The following is a 19,531-nucleotide window of genomic DNA, read 5'->3' as shown; positions in this document are numbered from 1 at the left end:
TCTGGCGTTATATGCCACCTGCAAGATAGCTAGCGTTAGGGAACCTAGGTTAGCTAGCTAACTAATGAAATTTTAGCTAACTAGTTATCTAAGTAATTAATTAGCTAACATTCGTGTTACTTAACTAAGAATCAGCTGGCTAAAGTCGTATTATATCCTACAGAGGTTACCAAACTAGCTTGCTAGGGTCACCAGAAAACTAGACAGATGGATAGTAACGTCAACCAAAGTCTTATCTTGTATAACGTTAGCTGTATTGTCGTTAGAAGGTAACTTTAAACAAAGTAATAACTAGCAAGCTAGCTAGCGTTCATATTCTTCCTATTGAACTGCTAGCTGGTGAAGTTCGCTACCTAGCTATAACAACCGTATTCACGCTATTTACAAGGGTGAAATCAACCAAATAAGTGCTCTAGCTATATTTTTCAATAACGTTAGCTAGCGTCACCTACCTACTTTGGCTGCGCTCACGGACTTGCCTATTTCCCGCGCGAGACGTGACGTTTTTACATACGTAAAACGCACGCGCATCGCTCAAAGTGCAATGTTTCCAGCTACTGCAGCCCAATACTGAAACATTTTTGCCTTAGCGCCAACGGAGCCCTTTCAAAATACCAAAACAATGCACACTTTCTCTTCTTGTGGTGTTTCTCGTCTGTAAGTAGGCAATGAATACAGTCTGTGGCATTTGAATATTTATTTGTGTGAGCTATTTATTGACACATTGTCTGAAGTGGTTGCATACCGAATCAAATAAGGCTCATTGATATTCATTAATATTTTGCACTGCCCCATTGTAAACTGTATGAAAAATGTTATCTGTAGCCTTTGGAGTTTACGAGTTGTATAATGCCCTACGGATCCCCAAAACCTTAGGTTAATCTGTTAAAAGTCATTCACAGCAAATTAAGGCCTATGGTCCATCTGAGTCCTGAAGAGGAGCAGGAGCAAAGCTCTGGTCTGTAACAGCAGATAGTTTGTGTTTCATTGCTGTCTAAGGGAAATAAAAAAACAAGACTCCAGTGGGCAAAAGAGTCCAAAAACTGGATTGCTGAGCAGTGAAAAAACATCACTTGGTTGGATGAATCCTGAGATAGCTCTTACACCATGCTAATGTGAGGGTTAGAATTTGGGGAAAAAGTAGCATGAATTGATGAGCCCTTCCTGTCAGGTGCCAACAGTCAAAATGGTGAAGGTAGAGTAATGGTCTGGGGAATGTTTTCTTGGCACACGCTGGGTTCAGAAGGCCTTACCTAAGCACTGTGACCAACCAAATTCCTCCCTTCATGGCTGCTGTTTACCCTGTGGCAGAAGGACACTTTCAGTAGGAAAATACGCAGTGCCTCAAGAGACCTACAGTCATGGATTGGTTCCAGGAACATGACAGTGAGTTTTCCTTGCTTCGCTGGCCTCCACAGACCCCAGACCTTTATCCTATAGAGCATCTCTGGGATGAGAGAGAATGGGCTGTTCAGCACGTCAGTACCTCCATCTAATTTTCAGCAACTGCGAGAAGCTATTCTGTCTGCAAATTAGATGTAGAATATACTTTTTGTGACCTTTGGCTCATGTAAGGAAAGAGGAAAGAAAAAAAGTCATCTTGGGGTGAGAGAAAGAACGTATGCTAGAGCAGTTTAGATTGTTGTAAGCTTTAATTGAAAGGTATTTTTCTGCTACATAACTTGTATGTTTTGTACTGGGTTTTGTAACAAGCCTTGGTGCTGACCAGTCAGCACAACACAATCAGAAACAGTTTGTCAGGGGAAACTGCTGCACTGGATTATAGAATTGTACCATGACCCCCTTTTCCTTTAACAGAATTCTAACTTATGAGGAGTCTGGTTCAGAACACGGGTGTAAGTGATTAAAGAACGTCAGAGTGTACGAAAAAGTGAAGGCTGGCAACGGTCAAGTACAGTATATTGAAATAATCCTGTTCATTCTGGGATATGATGTAGGATAGCAAGTGATAAATATGTGATCTTGTGCCAGTGTCAGTGATACGATCAGGGGGAGAAGTTCAAAATAAAGACACATTGCGATTTAACGTAGAAACATGGGTGGGACGGTTATGTGCGACAGCTATGACACACTCTTTACTGACATTGTGGCTGCCAGTAGTAGAAAGTAGTACAACAGATGCTACAGTCAAACAAATCTTATATAGTTTAAAACGACTTGACAACAAACTTCAGCTTACAGCAGGACCTGCCCTGGTAAAGAAAGAGTCAAGGCCAAAAATCAGAAATCTGTTAACCTGCGTAATGAGTCAACTGATCAGAGTCATATGTGCAACACTTTTCAACTTCTATATTAGTTTTGATTGTTGTATGAACTAGAGTTGACCCCTTGATTTGCACTTGGTAGTGCACTGTGTTCCCATGACACATGAGTGTATTAAAAGGTTTTCACCCTTCTCTAACTTGCTGTAATTTTCCAAGTTACCACTGAGAAAATATCTGCTGTTTTTTAAAATAACATCATTGGGTTGAAAAGGTACCCAAATATAGGTACCCGTAACCTGGCGCTAAGTGTCTGGAACTAGTGAGAGCATATAAATTTCCATTGAATTTCCCCTCCTCCAGTTGCTGTATAAACAGCTTGACATGTTGGCCCAGGTTAAAATGCTTCCTGATGATGATCAAATTGTGCAAATGTGTTTTGCTACTCTGCATAGCACTGCAGGACATAACTAGAGGAGATGACATTATTCATGAGATACTTGTCCATCTTCAAGACCTTGCTCGCTACCCTAATCTCTTCAGCTTTGTAAGTAATGTACCTTAATGAATTTCTATGGATAACTTTGTCATAAAGATTTTTCATAAAGTTTTACAAACCCTATCACCAAGAAATACACTAAGTGTAAAAAATTTCAAGCTGTAAGTGCTGTATTTGTTGTAGTTGGTTACGTTTCTGTCTCTTTTTCAAAGGACACAAACACAATATACTTGCCAAATGTACAGATGACAAATAGTGACGTAAGTTTTGAAGATCAGCAGATCATCTCAACTTGCCCAATAGCAGACAATCTATATGATTGCATGGTCTTTATAGTATTCAGTGTGGTTTAAAGTAGTCACTGACATGCGCTGTAGTTAGCATTCAAAGTGCTAAGCTTTGCAAGAACTTCTACTTGTTGATGTTTTACTTTTAGTACCATTTGGTGTGGTACCAAATTCCAAAATTGATTATGGACTATGCATATATATATATATATATATATATATATATATATATATATATATATATATATATATATAAAAATAATATAATTTGTGGTTGTGTATGGACTCGATATATATAGATATATATATATATATATATATATATATATATATATATATATATATATATATATATATATATATATATATATATATATATGTGTGTGTGTGTGACTGTAACTTGTATCTTTTTCAACAGTTTTGCAACTGTAAAGAAACAGTTGCTCAAGAACTTCTGAAAACTCTTGCTTTGGCAAGATCTACAGATCAAGGCATGGGTCTTGGGCAACATACAATCTTTAGAATGCTACAGTACAATATTCAGTCACTACTTCAGTATTCAGGAACAGTGAGTATAGATTGTTCCTTTTTTCAAGAGACTGTTAAATTCTTTCTAAAAATATTCAGTTCATTCTAAAAATTTCTTGCATTTGTCTCTTTGTCGAAGGCTGGAGGACAGTGTTCGCAAAATAAGATGATCATCTTGAAGATTGTGAAAAAAACTCAACAGCTGATTTTTGTAAAACAATGCATCACATTTTTTCAAAGGTGGATGAATAGTTGTGTTAATAGTTATCAGTATTGATCCATTATGTTAAGGCCTTTCTAGTGTCACTGTGCATATAAATAAAGTCATCATTACAGACTACCTTTAAATATTTGTCTTCTACACGTAACCACTGATCTGTTATACTAATGGCAAAGGGCCATCCCTACTGGAAACATTTTTTTGTTTATTGGTTGGGTTTATGTCCTAACCGCAAAGGCAATGAAGGTTTAATGCCTGTCATTAATTCATTAAATATATTAGTTCAATATATTTAAAATACTGGCTAAAGTGGAGTGGTTTTGGAATGTTTACACTGCTGTGTACCACAGTGTAAGGTAAAAAATGTTTGGGTTTTTTTGCAGATCAGTGTCTGCCCTGTCTTATCTCACTGCCAGTTTTTTCACTGTTGTTCAGACATGTTCTCTTGGATCTGGTTTGGTTCAACTTTGTTACTGCAGTGAAATTGCAATACTTTGTTAGGAGCCTTATGTCTTCTAGTGATGTTTTGTACCCAACTCTTGACAGTAGAGGGCAGTGTCTTGCAGGGCAAGTAAAAGTAAATTAGTTACTGCAGTCCAGTGTTCAGAGTATGCATTAGTGTTTGTCCCAAGGAAAATGTATGACCACCAGCAAAAGAAATGTTATCTGGGTTTATGGTTGTTTAGAGTTTACAGCCAAATTGCTTCATATTGGACTTTGTGGTATGCAAGGGTACAGATACTACTTCCTAAATTGTTAATAAAACAGCTTAAAATGTTCATTAAATTATTTATAAATACGTTTACAGAAGACCTTGAAAATACCTTTAAGAGCAAAGTATATCAAATAAAAGCCAAGTCTTCCATCCCATTTAAAGCTACAGCTAGGACCAGGTGTTTCAGGCTTAGCTGATGTACTGTAAACTTGGATTTCACATCTCAGAATCTTCTTTTGCTATGTTCAGAAACATTTGGTATATATCCAAAAACACATGTCCTGAGAAATCTTAATCAAAATAACTTTGTTGTAAATGATCATTTTTGTAGCAAACTCTGGCCATGATTAAGTTCTTTGGCAGTGATTAAATTAATTCACCAATGAGCAAGTGATATTTCACCAATTAGGAGCTGAAGAGTGCCATTTAGAGATGTGCTTTTTTCATGATCTCTTCCTTCAACTCTTATGGGGCATATATAGTGTGTCTCAGATCAACCCCTTTGTAGGACATCTGAACATAACATCCTGCATCGTCCCTCAAAATGCTGAGGCGGAATGCATACTTTAAATCAACCACAGAATTCAAGCTTGAACAGTGAATTGCTGTACAATACAACATCTGTAGACATTAACACTAGTACTTGAATATTACAAAGGTTAAAATGCATAATTTGCTGTCAGCTGTTTGTTATCCATTAGGTTTGCTATATATTTGCTAAAACCTGTGTTAGCAGGTAGTTGGTTTACTTCTACTATATCAAATATAAGCTGTGTTCTGTTTACATGTGCCATTATGAATTTTCCAGCAGGATTAAGTGTTCCTGTAAATCTAGTCCCCTTTAATGACCTCCTTACTCACTTTTATTATTATGATTTTTATGTTTTGTATGTGGTGATTCACTACATTTGGGAAAGAGGTTGGGTTACTGAGTTTGTTTATGGGAGGTATAAATATACTAACATATCAGAACACATCTCTGCACCTGTTTACATACGCACACAACATCAAAATTTCAGAACAAAAGAACAGCCAGAAGGACTGGGGAATGTAGGTGTTACTTTGAGAGACTGGGGTTGGTTGAGGAGTTCAACTGGTACTATCCCCAGCAGTGATATCTTCAGAAGAAATTAATAGATATTACAGTTGTACACACGCACACTCATACTGACTCTGTAGGCATCAAACAGGAAACACTTGCTTTTCCCACAGAGGCTTGGGACACTGAGGACACCATTATTAATATTGTATTGTCATTCAATGAAGAAAGCGAGGCACAAGGCAGGAGAAATTACAAATGGACTTTTTTCTTAAAATGTATAAAAATGAACAACAAATACAAATCAAACAAAAATAAAACAGAAACAAAAAGCAACCAAGCTTGACATTAAATACAAAATACACAGAGCAAGCATACAAAACATATCTTCAGCACAACAATAAAGAAGAACCAACAACCAAGGCAAGAGAATTCAGGGAACTTGGAGAGAAACAAGACATAGATGAACATAATAAAAGGGAGGGGATTTACATGACATCTTCCATGCCAGAGACAGGAGGCACTGTGGTGACTTCCAAAGCCTTGTGCAGTAGTGGCTAGCAAACAAGACTTGGACTCAGACTTGAGCTCAGAACTACAGCTTGGGCATTTTGCTTTGTGGCGTCAATGATGTCGTCTTCGACAACCCTGTTCTGTGATTTCTCCTCAACTAGCGTTATAGGGTGCTTAGCAGTGAGGGTTTCCTCCAGCTCTTGGGCTGTTAAAGTCATATTTGCTGATGGGCTTCTAGGAACTGTCAGCATCAACAACCCCAACCTCTGGATCAAGTGCTGCACCGTAAAGCTCAGTGGCGTTTATGGCTGGGTGGGGTGGAATTCTCTTCGGCCACTTTGCCTGCCAGCTTCACGGGATCCCAGACAACAGCAAAGCTACCAGCAACACAACTGTTATGAAGTCCCCTTCTCCATAAGTCTAACAGTGTGACTGAACTCCTCATTTACTTCTAGCGACTCAACAAATGTCTCTGAGGAGAGTTTGTCTCAGGGAAACTCAAGTCTCTCTGTTCAACTCAGGCTGGGGTATTCCTCCCTCACCAACTGCACATTTATGCACCATGCTGGTAACCTATGACAGGATTAAATACATCTGACCTTTATTAGTTTAAAAAAAAATACCATTTGCACTGATAAATGAGTACTGTGAGTCCACTGACAAAATCAGTCCATTGTACAGGGCTGCCTCACCTAACAGTTTCAACTGTAGGCAGATAGAGTCAAATTCAGGCATTGTCATACTGATAAATGTATAAAACTCTCTCTGGCTAACAGCATAACAGTAAAGCAGATTTTCTTATTAAAACTCAGTGGATCAGAATTTGTTTGGTAGCTCATACACTTAATGTCTGCATTGTCTGCATTGCCAAGAGTACTGCCTACTTCTTCAGCTGAGCATCTCTCCAACATCCATTTCATCCAGTTTCATCTAAAAATATTTAGCTTGCATCAAGACAGGCATCACAAGTCAAACATGAGATTTTTTGTCAAAATGTTGTCTTTGTGCTTCAGTCAAAAAGCCACCGCATGAAGCCTTTCCTACAGTTACTGAGCACGTCTCTTAGGACAAAAGCTCCAGCTAAATGCGTAATACCCAATAATACCCTCCTGCAGCTCTGCTTTTACTATTCACTTCCTTAATTGTTATATGCCTGCTTTAGCAGAGTGTGAAAGAGACTCATGCCCAAAATGTCCTTGTTATTATTGCGGTGAAATGGAAATTTTAGCCAGTCTACCCTCTGTTTGAAGCATTATCTCTTTTTAGCCTCAAAGTTGCAAATTTTCCCCTGACAATACATGAAGTGAGTAATTAAACCCTTTTAACAAGCTCAGATTCCGTGAAATGCCAAGGTATGCTGGTAAACACTGTTAGGGTTGAGTAAATCAGAGCACTTGAAGGAATGAAGGAATATATTATTTACAAGAGCTCAATAGCCAGGTAATGAAAAAAAAAAGAAATTGAATATCAGAATCAAACTTGGAACAACAGTTAAAAGATGCAGAAAATGCTGAACGCTTCCCATACGTCTGACATTCAAGCTTGTTTGACTTAAACCTTCTCTTCCTAACATTTCAACAAAAACTGGAAGCAACAGAATGAGAAGTGTTTACCCCTACACCTTCAGCCTGCTAACCAGAGGTTGGCATTTCAGTGTATTATAATGAAAAGTGCTGGTAATGAAAAGAAAGAAAGAAATGTTTAGGGCTTTCTGGAAAGACCCAATTTCCTCCATCTAATCTAAGATGACAGAAGCATACTTTGGTGTGGCAAATCCGAAACTACCAATAATTTCCAACAAAACACTGATGCTACAATATCCTTATCGTGACCATGCTGGGGACAAGTTAAATTATTATAGTGACATTAGTAACACTCCATTGCTTTCGCAAATGGCTGTTTTTTCCCCTTCCTAGAAACTCAGGGTCTAATTAGAAATTGAGCATCTGCTGATTAGAAAGTCAAGCACATTAAAGGTTTTAAAATACAAATACTGGGCCTCACCATCTATTTTGCTGGACCATTTTCATGATTACACTATTTAGAAGGATTTTAAAAAAAAATCAGGACTATAAATCATCACAGAGCTTTAGGGTGGACATAAATGATATATGCTTTGACTGGAAGAGTTCAGAGTGCAGAGGGTTGAATAACGAATTTGTCAGTACTATCACTGTCTGTATAGGGTCAAGTTACAACAGAATACAAGTAATAATGCTATATATATAAAATATAAAAACTAAGTATTCAGTTCACAAAACATTTCAAAAGGCTATTGTTCAGAACACAGTTACATTAAACATTTTTAGATTACCTTATGACTAATTAAAAATACCATACAAACTTTAAAAGAAACACTATCATTGGTTGATTAATAGCTTTTTTGAGATCAGCACATGCACACTTTCTTCTTGATGCATGACAGGTCAGTAGTAAGTGGCAGATGGTCTAAACATAAGATTTAGAGCAGCACCTTCAGGTAAATGGCTATTATGGCCAAAACACGTTAGTTAGCTAAATCTTGCTGGCTCTAACGTTACAAATAGAGAAAATGTTATAAATAGTCAAAGTCATCTTTTCTGTTACCCGATGAAGGTAAGTAATACAACTTGTTTGTGTAACATAAGCCACAATGGGGCCATTTACACTGTCCAAAATATACAAAATCTGACTAATAAACCAGTGTGAAATATGCTGAAATCCATTCTACCAAGTGGAGACCTGTAAAACCAAAACTGGTAGCCACTAGTCCATTCAGGTTAATAAACAGCCATTCTGTGCAAAAAACATATTCACCATCGAGACATATTACATAAGGAAAACGGCTAACCAGTAACACACTGGAACAATGTGCCTTTAGTAATATTGACAAAGGACACTGCTAACAATAGTTGCTTCAAATGTACAGCATCTAAATGTTATCTGTTTTCTGAATAATTAGCTTTTTAAAATAATTTTACTGGGACAATTAGGAAAATATATTCAGCCATCAGTAACCCTGCCCAAAACTGTGCTTGTCAACTGTTTCAACCAGTAACACCCTGATGACTAGTGACAGCTCTAGAATACTGAGCCAGTTTAATTCTAGGAAAATTCCAACAAATTAAATTAGCTATTGAATTAAAACACTCCCTAGCTGACCAACTCTAGTATTTGGTTGATGTCCATTCCAGCCGATCCTGTTGTTACAGGCCCTTAGATATTAAATGAGCCGGCCTATATCTTAAATAATAAATGCCATGTGTGTATGTTTTGATATGGTAGTGTTATGATGCTAAATATATCATCAACAGACTACAATACTTACTTCACCTGGAGTGAAAAAGTAATGTATGTAATGTAAGAGAAAAAATGTTTGAGGTATATATATATAGCTTACATTTTACAATCTTCCATGATCTCAGACACTCTCTAAACTGAGGCCTTAGCACAGAGACATACACACCTCAAATGAATGAACATCAAAAATACCTATAAATACCGTCCAGCTAATTCACATTAAGCCCACCATTTTCAGCAGATGATGTTCCTGACTGTGACTTCTTATCCTCTGGCAACTCGATGGCAGGATTAGCACCCGGCATGACTCCACGCAGCCTTCTGTTTCATGTCCGGATGACAAAAACAATCTGCGGTACTTCAAGTCTGAACTGAAAAGCTTAGTGTTCCCTTTAGTGTGTGTGTATGTGTGCGTGATACAGGGTGGGTTGGGGGGTGGGGGGGACAAGAAATTGGGGTCTTTATAGCTGTGAAATTGCCGCTACCTCACTCCCAAACCAATCCACAAAATGCAAAACATGGAACTTCACATGGGTGGCTTTGGCAAGAGCGAGAAAAATGAGACCTGGATTCCTTATGGCAGTTCCTTCATGTTGACAATTTCACTCAATATGGAGCATGCTGTAGCTCAGACTAGTCACGTTTTGTGATGTGTTAATACATTCTAAAGGAAGAGTCTACTTCAAAGCTTAACTTACTGATAAGCTTTCTAATAATGAGATTTTCTAGAAACAATTAGTACTCTCTAATTGTATATCCACATTGCAGTTTATTACTCTGGGGATGGTTGCTGTAAGCACTAAGTAAGCCACATGTTCCCTTGTGTAATTCTTTTATTATTTTAAAAAGGATTTAATTTCTTTATACAGTATTTCTTTATGCTTTCCTGTTATAAAAACGATAAGCACAATGTAATTTCCATAATTCCAATTAGGGATGCTGACATATTAGCATGTGAATCAACTATTTTTGACCCTCGAGTTGATTGGTGCACTTGAACAGTCAATCTTTTCTTTATCCTCCAGGAGTTACATGACATGGAAAATCGACTAAATGTGCCTTTATCTTTGCTTTGCTCACTCCAATTTTCAGCCTTCATTATTGGTCTATTGGTCAATGAAAGGCACAAATTACAACTCACTTCCGGTGCAGGTCAGATCTATAGAAAACTACGGTTACTAATGTAGTCTGCCTATGCTGGATATCAGTGTCTCTTGTTGAATAAAGACAGCATTCAGATAGGCTTCTCTAGGTCCTGAAGCCTTGCTCTGGGATGTGTTCCCTGACACACTCTTCAATGAACTGAGACACCTAACCAGAGGTTGATGGTGCTGCATTTGTCTGAAGTAAACTATGATGCTTGTTTGTAAACAAGCTGAGCCTCTCTTTTCTCACCATCTTGGACATACTGCATTACCACATGGTGGATAAACGAGGAATCATTTGGTTTTATATGCTAACACATTATGTCAGTACCGGGGGGAAGGGTAAAAGTTTGTTTCTATATCAAAGCCATAGATGAAACTCCTTGTCAATGTCATATAGTGCACATCATGTCACGGTATATTCTCATTTTATAATTAGGCTTCATTTGACATTTACAGTTACATTTTAATACATTTCTTAATCTCAAGTACATACCATAGTGAAATCAAATTTGATCCTCTCTCCCAAAACAAACTTATCTTTTTGTGCTCCTTTGTTTTGTGGCACATCTCTGACCCCGTAGGCTCTTCAGGCTGAGCTGGTGCGCTAGCGTCCTCGTCGCACACGGGCATTTGGATATTCCGGCTACGAGGACTTTTGCAATTGCTTGACTACGCGAATTACAAGCGCGCAGTCTAGACATCGCAGGCTGCACAAAGCTGTCGAGGATTTGCTTGCTGAATCATTAACATATTTGTTTTTACCTTATTGAGCATTTCATAATAAATATTACTGACACTGACGGACGGTCTGAGTTATATTAATACGGAAATTAACGCTACATCCTGATTTCCCTACAGACCATTCATTCATGTGTTAATGACTTGATCCAGTAGATGTCCTCAATGAGCCATTTTGTATGCAAATATATGGCAGTTCGAAGTGTCTTGCGGAGGCATGTTTTGCACCAATAACGGTACTATAATGTAATATTATAATATTCTGTATGAACACCAATTAGCTCTAATACCTAATACCACTCCCATTATATGTTATAATAAGAAACAGTAAGACAGATAAATCACGTTTTATGGTCTTGTCTCTAGCTAATATCGTAGACTGCATATAACATAGCAGATACGTGTATTAGTCCGGTCAAACAAACAAACAAAAACACGAAACAACCATCATAATGTTATTATCCGATTTTACATTCGAATAACTGGCGAGCGATTGAGAGCGCACAAACCAGGTTCGATTTAATGACTATCCTCACTTCACCAAAATACGCCAAAAACCAAATACGTCAACACTGTCTATGAGAAAGGACGGAGGGTGGGTGCTGTTCTTTTAAACTTGAATGTGTAAGTTGCACAGTAAATCGAACGAGTGATCCGACAAATTCTAAACCAACTGGACCGTCTACTCCTCTACTGGGATATTGGTTACGATAAGGACAGTTTATTTCAAGGAACGACACTGGAACCAGACTGAAATGTGTTTGCAAATTTTCAAAAGTGAAATTAAACGAATCCTTGAAGAATGAAATGCACAGACATTCTAAGACTGAGTACGTTCCAAGTGATGTGAATGAGGCGACGGCAAGTGCGCAACATTACCGACTGTTATCTTAACTAATAAAAAATCGTATGCCTTTGGAATATTAAACACGACCAATCTACCTTTTTTGAAGAAAGTTGACCCTGGGACATTCAAAATGCTTTTTTGCCACAAACTGGGACGACAAGGAACCCTAACAACTGGAACGTGAGAAAGGACTACTTGTGTGTGATTTTAGAATAAAATTAATAAAACGAGAACATACTAGTCTAATTTATAGTTACGGTTCCATTTATAGTGTTTGATCGTTCGTTTATAACAATTTGTGAGTTTTACCTGTATATCAGCGTCCACTCTCCTCTTAAAAATGACGAAATGAAATGTATGTGTTCTATAGACACCTAAACGGGTTGACTGAAGCTCTGTGGATAAAACCAAACATACATGGTCATCAAGAAGTACAAATCATACCAACGTAGATACAATCAATAGACTATATCGATAAGCTCATATATAACGCTAATGATCGTGACTGCCCACGTTTGCCTAACATTCTGAGGAGAATGTGCTGTTAAACTGAGTGAACACTGACAGAAAAAGGGCAGACTATTCACATGGGGAAAATATAAAATAAATAGATAAAATAGTATTAAGTAATTAAATAAGATTTTTGAGCTTGTTTAAAATAATTTTGTTTGTTTTCAGCGCTCTTGATGATCAAACCCTGTTCATTGCAAATGTGATTGGAGACACGAACACCACTTTATTAAGGCTTCTGGCAAGGTAATGTTAAGATAATGATGCAACAGTTCTTGCGAAATGACTGCTACAACGAGCATGGCGATAGATCATCCAGATCATCTAGTCAGTCAGTTGAATGCAGCAGCTCCGCTTCCTGTATAATCATGTATAACTTTGAACTACTGGAATAATGGGGTGACTGCCGCTACTACTCAGTGAAAAAGCCATGGATGTGAACTACTCCACGGTACTCGACAGCCATTTATCACAGCGCGATTCATCCAAGCGCGTTCTGACCGGCTGCTTCCTTGCGCTCCTCATTCTGACTACTCTGCTGGGGAACACGCTGGTCTGTGCTGCTGTCACAAAGTTTCGCCACCTACGCTCCAAAGTCACCAACTTCTTTGTTATCTCACTGGCCATTTCAGACTTACTGGTGGCCATCTTGGTGATGCCATGGAAGGCAGCTACAGAGATTGTGGGGTTCTGGCCCTTTGGTGCTTTCTGCAATGTCTGGGTGGCGTTTGACATCATGTGCTCCACTGCCTCCATTCTGAATCTGTGCGTCATCAGCGTGGACCGCTACTGGGCCATCTCCAGCCCATTCCGCTACGAACGCAAGATGACACCCAGGGTGGCATTCGTCATGATCAGTGTGGCGTGGACCCTATCTGTGCTCATCTCCTTCATCCCTGTGCAGCTGAACTGGCACAAAGCACAGAGCACCAGGTACGCGAGGCTAAATGGTACCCACGGCAATGCCCCCCCAGACAACTGCGACTCCAGCCTCAACCGCACATATGCCATCTCCTCCTCGCTCATCAGCTTCTACATCCCCGTGGCCATCATGCTGGTCACCTACACCCGCATCTACCGCATTGCCCAGAAGCAGATCCGAAGAATCTCTGCCCTAGAGAGGGCGGCCGAGAGCGCCAAGAACCGGCATAGCAGCATGGGCAACGGCGGCGGCATGGAGTCAGAGAGCTCCTTCAAGATGTCTTTCAAGCGTGAGACCAAAGTGCTGAAGACCCTCTCGGTCATCATGGGCGTGTTCGTGTGCTGCTGGTTGCCTTTCTTCGTGCTCAACTGCATGGTGCCGTTCTGCGAGGTGAGTGCCGGTGCTGACTTCCCCTGCATCAGCCCCACCACCTTCGACGTCTTCGTGTGGTTCGGCTGGGCCAACTCCTCGCTCAACCCCATCATCTACGCCTTCAACGCAGACTTCCGCAAGGCCTTCTCCATCCTGCTGGGCTGCAGCCAGCTGTGCCCCGGCGCCGACACCATCGAGATCGTGAGCATCAACAACAATGCCACCTCTGAGGCTGCCTCGCAATATCAGGCAAAAGGCCTCATCCCTGAAGAGGGTGAAAGCAGCAGCTACGCCATCCCGCACAGTGTCCTGTGCCAGGATGAGGAGGTGCAGAAGAAGGATGAGGACTCCGGGAGCAAGACCTTGGAGAAGCTATCGCCATCCATGTCGGGGAACCTGGACAGCGATGCTGACATTTCTTTGGAAAAGATCAACCCCATCACACAGAACGGGCAGCACAAATCCTACTGAGCTGAAGGCTATGGGGTGTACAACCTTGAATGACATAAGGGAATACTCCCAATCCAGCCAACTTTGAAAGGAATTTTGGGGAAAACGGAGTTTCCTTCAAAACCTTAAAACAGCATCTTGACTAAATAAAAGTGAAGCTCAAAGGAATGTTCAAATTGGAGTCAGTTTTTGGACTTTGTATAGCAATCTGCAAAACACAGCATTTGTTATTGACAGGTTAGTTATGCATTCGATAACTTGAAACGAAGATGCATTCGTATGTGCACACATTTTACTATATTTCATTTTAGATGTTTATACATAGGCATGTCTGTATGGTTGTGGCAGGAACACTATTCAATCTACTTACTGTCAACAGAAATGTACATATAATGTACATATAATGTTTATCAGTCAGCTCAGTTGACAGGTCTATATGCTACTAGTTGTGCTAATTCTATTTCAGCAGATGCAAGTGTACTCAAATGTTCTTATCCTGCAGAGGAGCAGGAGCGTCTCTCAGCCACTCCTCTACGTGCATTTCTCTAGTGCGAGCTGGAGGAAATGATGATTCTGTGCATTTTGAATTAGATATATCAACTGATGTATCAGTTTTATGGACGTAGGATTCACCTCAGCTTTAAAAAGTGTTCTTAGCATTTTTTAAAATCTTAGCTCTGTCATTGGTGCAAGTCTTGTACAAGAAATCGGACCGGCACAAATCGCTCGTGGTTCTGCAGGTGGTCCCAATTTTCCTCTAGTCAGTCAATGTAAGAAAATTCAACTATTTATGTTCTGGACTCTATGAAAGCTTGCTGAATCTCTACTGAAAATACTTTACTGAAAAACTCTACCAAAAAGCCTTGTTGAAAATGAGAAGGGTATTATCTCACGTTTGAATCTGTATGCACTGCTGCAGTTCCCCACAGTGTGGCCGTCCAGTCTCTATATACTTATCTTTCTTATGCCATCACAAACTGTTTTGCCAGCTATAATAGGCAAAACACCATTGTTGGTCCAAATAAATATGTTGGTAGGGTATTTGTAAAAATTATTTTAAACATTTTACAGTACAATGTGCAAGAATGTTAAATGCCATCAATACATAACAGAATAATCTGATCATTCATTTCATGCAGTCTATCTACCTGGAATGCAAATGACTTCTTGTGTATTTTATGAAAACTACTGATACTTCACACTGGAGAAAAAAACATCCACTTGTGGGGGTGGAAGGTAGGATGTAATCAAGTCTAATCCTTAATTGGAGCAGATCTAAGACATTTCACAAATCTATTTTCATCCACTCCACTCTTATTTTTAGCTTATGTTCTGAAGCAAGTAGATGAGAAAGTTGAATTCTAATGAGCTATGCCCTAATCTAAACAGTAATTAGACTCAATCAGCTCATTGAAAGCTGGTGCTGTATAGCAAATAACCAGCTTCTGTAACCTCAAACAAACATCTCTGGACTTATCAGTAATCACTATCAGTGATTTCAGTACACATTAGTAGGGACCAGGTTACTTTATACTGAGATAAAGTAACTATTTGGTGCCATATTATGTCAGTTATTTTTATTGGACTGTATTGTATGGTTATGCAAGTGGTCTAGATCCAAGCTAATTCTGGGTCATAAAAACACAGCCAGAGATACCTGTTAGCATACATCTGTCAAAACTTAAAACATGCAAAATTATAGGTCCAAAACTCATATAATCTTATGTCTTGTGAAGTTGTGAGTACATGTTTGTTGATATGCCACTTGACATGCATCTCTGAGAGCATTTTTGTTGCTATTGTACTTAGTCAGTTGAAGCACTTTTCCCTCTTGAAAATCTTAAACTTATAACCGACCTTCTGTGCACAGTGCAAAAATCTTAAAGCACCCCAGAGGCTACTTTCCTTGACACTATCCTTCTCTTTTTTTGCACATGTCTGTACAGATGTTAAAATGATTTGTACATCGTTACTCTTAACAGTCACCTTTTCTGTAGGTCTCAACACTGGGCTGAACTGAGGTGTCACTGAGGGATATTGTGGGTGTGGCGTGGGGTGGGGTCTGGTGGGAGGGGAAGATGGTTTTCCCTAAAGTACTATTCGCTCCAGGGAATTGTCCAAATGGTTCTATTTTGCCAACCTCCAGCCCATCCAAAGCTGCCATGGAGATACTGAGTTTTTTGTTTATTTCCCATAACCATCTCACCTTGAGTGCTCTTTTTAAAACACAAATATTTATCTTACACCTTGACAAATCACAGCTTTAAAGACCATGATAAAAATGACAAAAGAGAGGTTTATTTCACTGTCATGTTTCCTCAGAACATTCATCATCATCAGCCCCATTCTTTCAGTTTGACAGCTTAGCATTTATTATGAACCAGTGAGGCATTTGAAAAAGACCCAGGTGTTGCCATTTCTGCTAATACTGAGATATCTTAATCAGCATAATTTTAAAAAATGCAGTAGCATTTTATGGAAGGTAGTCTCCTGTTTTTTTTTTTAAAATATTTTCTCTCCCTTACCATGTTACTGACACCAACTGCCTTCTAGACCTTTTGATAACATGGGAATGCTTTGTTAGTAACAAGACTATCACACTGTCAACACACACTGTAAATTTATACAAAGAGGTCTGGGTCCATTTGAAAGCAGAACCAGCTCCACAGCCAAACATAAATGTAACTCAACTGGGATGAAATGTATTGTATGATGTTCAAATGTAGATGTAAATTGTATGCTATTTATCTTTAAAATCCTTATATGTGAATAGACACAACGAATATATGTGCTGTTTTTAATGTCGTCTGTAAATGCTGTGAAGGCACTGTTGAGGATGCAGTGTATGTGCTACAGTTGTTAAAAGAGCATTCAAAATATACCCAAGAAATTTATTACAGTACCTGATTTACAGGCTGTATAAAGTGTTCCCTTTCTATTTGCAAAATAAATGTGGATGTTGGTTTTTGTAATAACCTTTCATGGTATTCTTTTCATCTTTAAAGTTTAATTCTGGAAGATGTCCTTTTGAACCTGTTGCCGATGGGTATGACACTACCCATTTCACTGAAATTAACTAAATTTCACTGAAATTAACTAAAAAGGATCACACAGTGTAAAATGTACCAAAACCTTTCAAAACATTGTTACTGCTGTCAAAAATTAATATTTCAATTAATATTAATATTTCACAGTATTATTGCCAGAGCAGTTGGTGCACTGTTCTTTTCATAACTGTATAATTTTCCTTTAAAAGATTGTTGTTTGGAATACAGACTGAAATCACTGCAGTAGAAAACAGACTGGAAGAGTGCAAACACTTAGAGTGGAGCTCTGGACACATGAGTACAAGTCCTATAGATTTTTGCTTTAACTATGTGTAAAGATTATATTAGATCCTTACCAGTAATGTAGTATGACTTAGGGTACAAGTAAAGGTTTTTATATTGGTACCGTGTTTGGGCAACTGTGTAAAAGATAAACAGACAACTGACCTCAAAACCACATAAAAAAAAAACAGTCGTCACACATCCAGAGACAGCGAAGGTCTCTGCAATTGATTACTACTGTTAGTTTAGAACTGCAGTTTCTCTGTGAAGCAACTTGGTATCACAAAGATTTATGGAGCAAAATCTATTTAAACATAAAGTAAATAAATAATGTAAAAAGTACACACTTGGACGCACTGTATACAAAAGACTATAAAAGTATCAAGCCTACACATCAAACCCTAAAAATGTATATTTAATTATATATTATACTTTTGATGCAACTTTTTGGTTTTTAGCAGAAGGTTTCATTTAAAAAATGTGACATCACACAGTCATTTTTTAAGGTGAAGATTGTCGGTTATTTATATAGAGATATTCATCTGTCATAACACCAGATCCCAATGCAGACTACAGTACCCAGAAGCCCGTTCGTCACCCAGTCAACAACGCGACCAATCGGAAGCGTCCAATCAGATCTGTGTCGCCAGAGTATTGAACTCACCTGTATGTCTTGATTACAAGTGTATATAAGAATGTTTCACACTCACAGTCTTTGTGAAGTAATGCCGATGGTTTATCTTAAAGCGTACCAAGTGTTCTTTTTGGATAGCCTTTCTGTGTATCGTACCCTATTCTCGTACTTCTGGTTTTTGTCTTTTTGCCTACCCGTTTCGGATTTTCTGCCTGGATGTAATTGTCGTTGCTCTTTTGGTTTCGGATTTGGACTGGTTATTTCTCTACGTTTTGGATTGCGCCTTTCTGTACCTTGGATTATTCCCCTATCCCTGTCCAATTAATAAATCACCTCCTTTTTCATATCCACAAAAGTATGGTTTTGCCCTACCCCTCACACCATCACCATGTAGCTATGCTTCAGACCTACTTTGTACATTTAGATACAAACTGTATATAAAGTGTACGTGTACATAAAGTACTGTGTATATTAAGTAAACAGACAATGCATTTGTAGCTATATCCTTGCTAAACAATTACTATTAACACGAACAAGTTTTTTTTATTAGTAAGTCATAAAATGCCCACACTAAGAACATTATTTAAAACTGTATAAGAAACTGTACAAGAAACTTTTGATGTTCACACTTTATTCAACACAGACAGTTCATAATCCTATTGGTCTATAATTCTATAGATGTGACTTAAATTAAATCAGTGATCTGACTTGCCCTTAGAAAAACGTCAGCCTAACCTTGCAAATGTAGTCTGAGCTGTAGTCAGCCATATTCTGCCTTCATTATAAAATATCACCATCATGCTTGGCTAGCAGTCCAGCTAACCCAACAGTTACTGTAACTGTTTTGCACCATCTGGCAAACTAGCCAGTTAAATTAACTTAAACTGCTAACTCTTACTAGTTCACATGAGAGACTACAAAAAATGTCTGTATAAAAAGTTTCTGCAAGTTTGCTGAAGTCAAGGTAAAGGTAAACATGCAGGGAATGGGTAAGCCAAATGCTTTTGTGAGGACCCCGTCACCGCTGAAACTGAAACCACCTCATGGGTTATTCACATTTAATAATGCAGTCCATGAGCAAGAGGGATAATTGCCATGCATACGGGACATGATTTGCAATGATAGCTACCGGATGCACTGCCTGGCCTGAGAGTTGACCCAAGAGATGACCCGAGAGCTGACCCAACAGATGACCAAAGAGCTGTTACTTTAGCCTGCCTGTCAGACCTGAACTTCACATTTAAGCAAGACTCTTCCCCCTCACTCACCACTACCATCA

General features: G+C 38.7%; 2 protein-coding genes and 1 long non-coding RNA gene across 3 annotated transcripts in view; 2 read left to right on the top strand and 1 right to left on the bottom strand.

Moving 5' to 3' along the window:
- Window positions 1-495, bottom strand: part of rad50 (RAD50 homolog, double strand break repair protein) — a 32,842-nt gene extending 32,347 nt beyond the window's left edge. The window contains exon 1 of the mRNA XM_035527416.1: window positions 453-495. The gene's annotated coding sequence lies outside the window, so the exon portion shown is untranslated. The remainder of the gene's footprint in view (window positions 1-452) is intronic.
- A 48-nt stretch (window positions 496-543) lies between these two features.
- LOC113587634 lies at window positions 544-4,093 on the top strand. The gene is made up of 5 exons (XR_003411762.2): window positions 544-657; window positions 2,678-2,769; window positions 2,934-2,981; window positions 3,427-3,576; window positions 3,676-4,093. It is a non-coding gene; the product is annotated as an uncharacterized LOC113587634 (long non-coding RNA).
- A 7,698-nt stretch (window positions 4,094-11,791) lies between these two features.
- On the top strand, window positions 11,792-16,326 carry drd1b (dopamine receptor D1b). The gene is made up of 2 exons (XM_027026382.2): window positions 11,792-12,215; window positions 12,714-16,326. The coding sequence occupies exon 2, from the start codon at window positions 12,976-12,978 to the stop codon at window positions 14,308-14,310; it is 1,335 nt and encodes a 444-aa protein (XP_026882183.2). The 5' UTR covers window positions 11,792-12,215; window positions 12,714-12,975; the 3' UTR covers window positions 14,311-16,326.
- Window positions 16,327-19,531: the final 3,205 nt, after the last annotated feature.

Source organism: Electrophorus electricus, chromosome 6 (genome assembly GCF_013358815.1).
Source record: "Electrophorus electricus isolate fEleEle1 chromosome 6, fEleEle1.pri, whole genome shotgun sequence".
Lineage (NCBI taxonomy): Eukaryota > Metazoa > Chordata > Actinopteri > Gymnotiformes > Gymnotidae > Electrophorus > Electrophorus electricus.
This window is presented reverse-complemented; position numbering and strand designations above follow the sequence as displayed.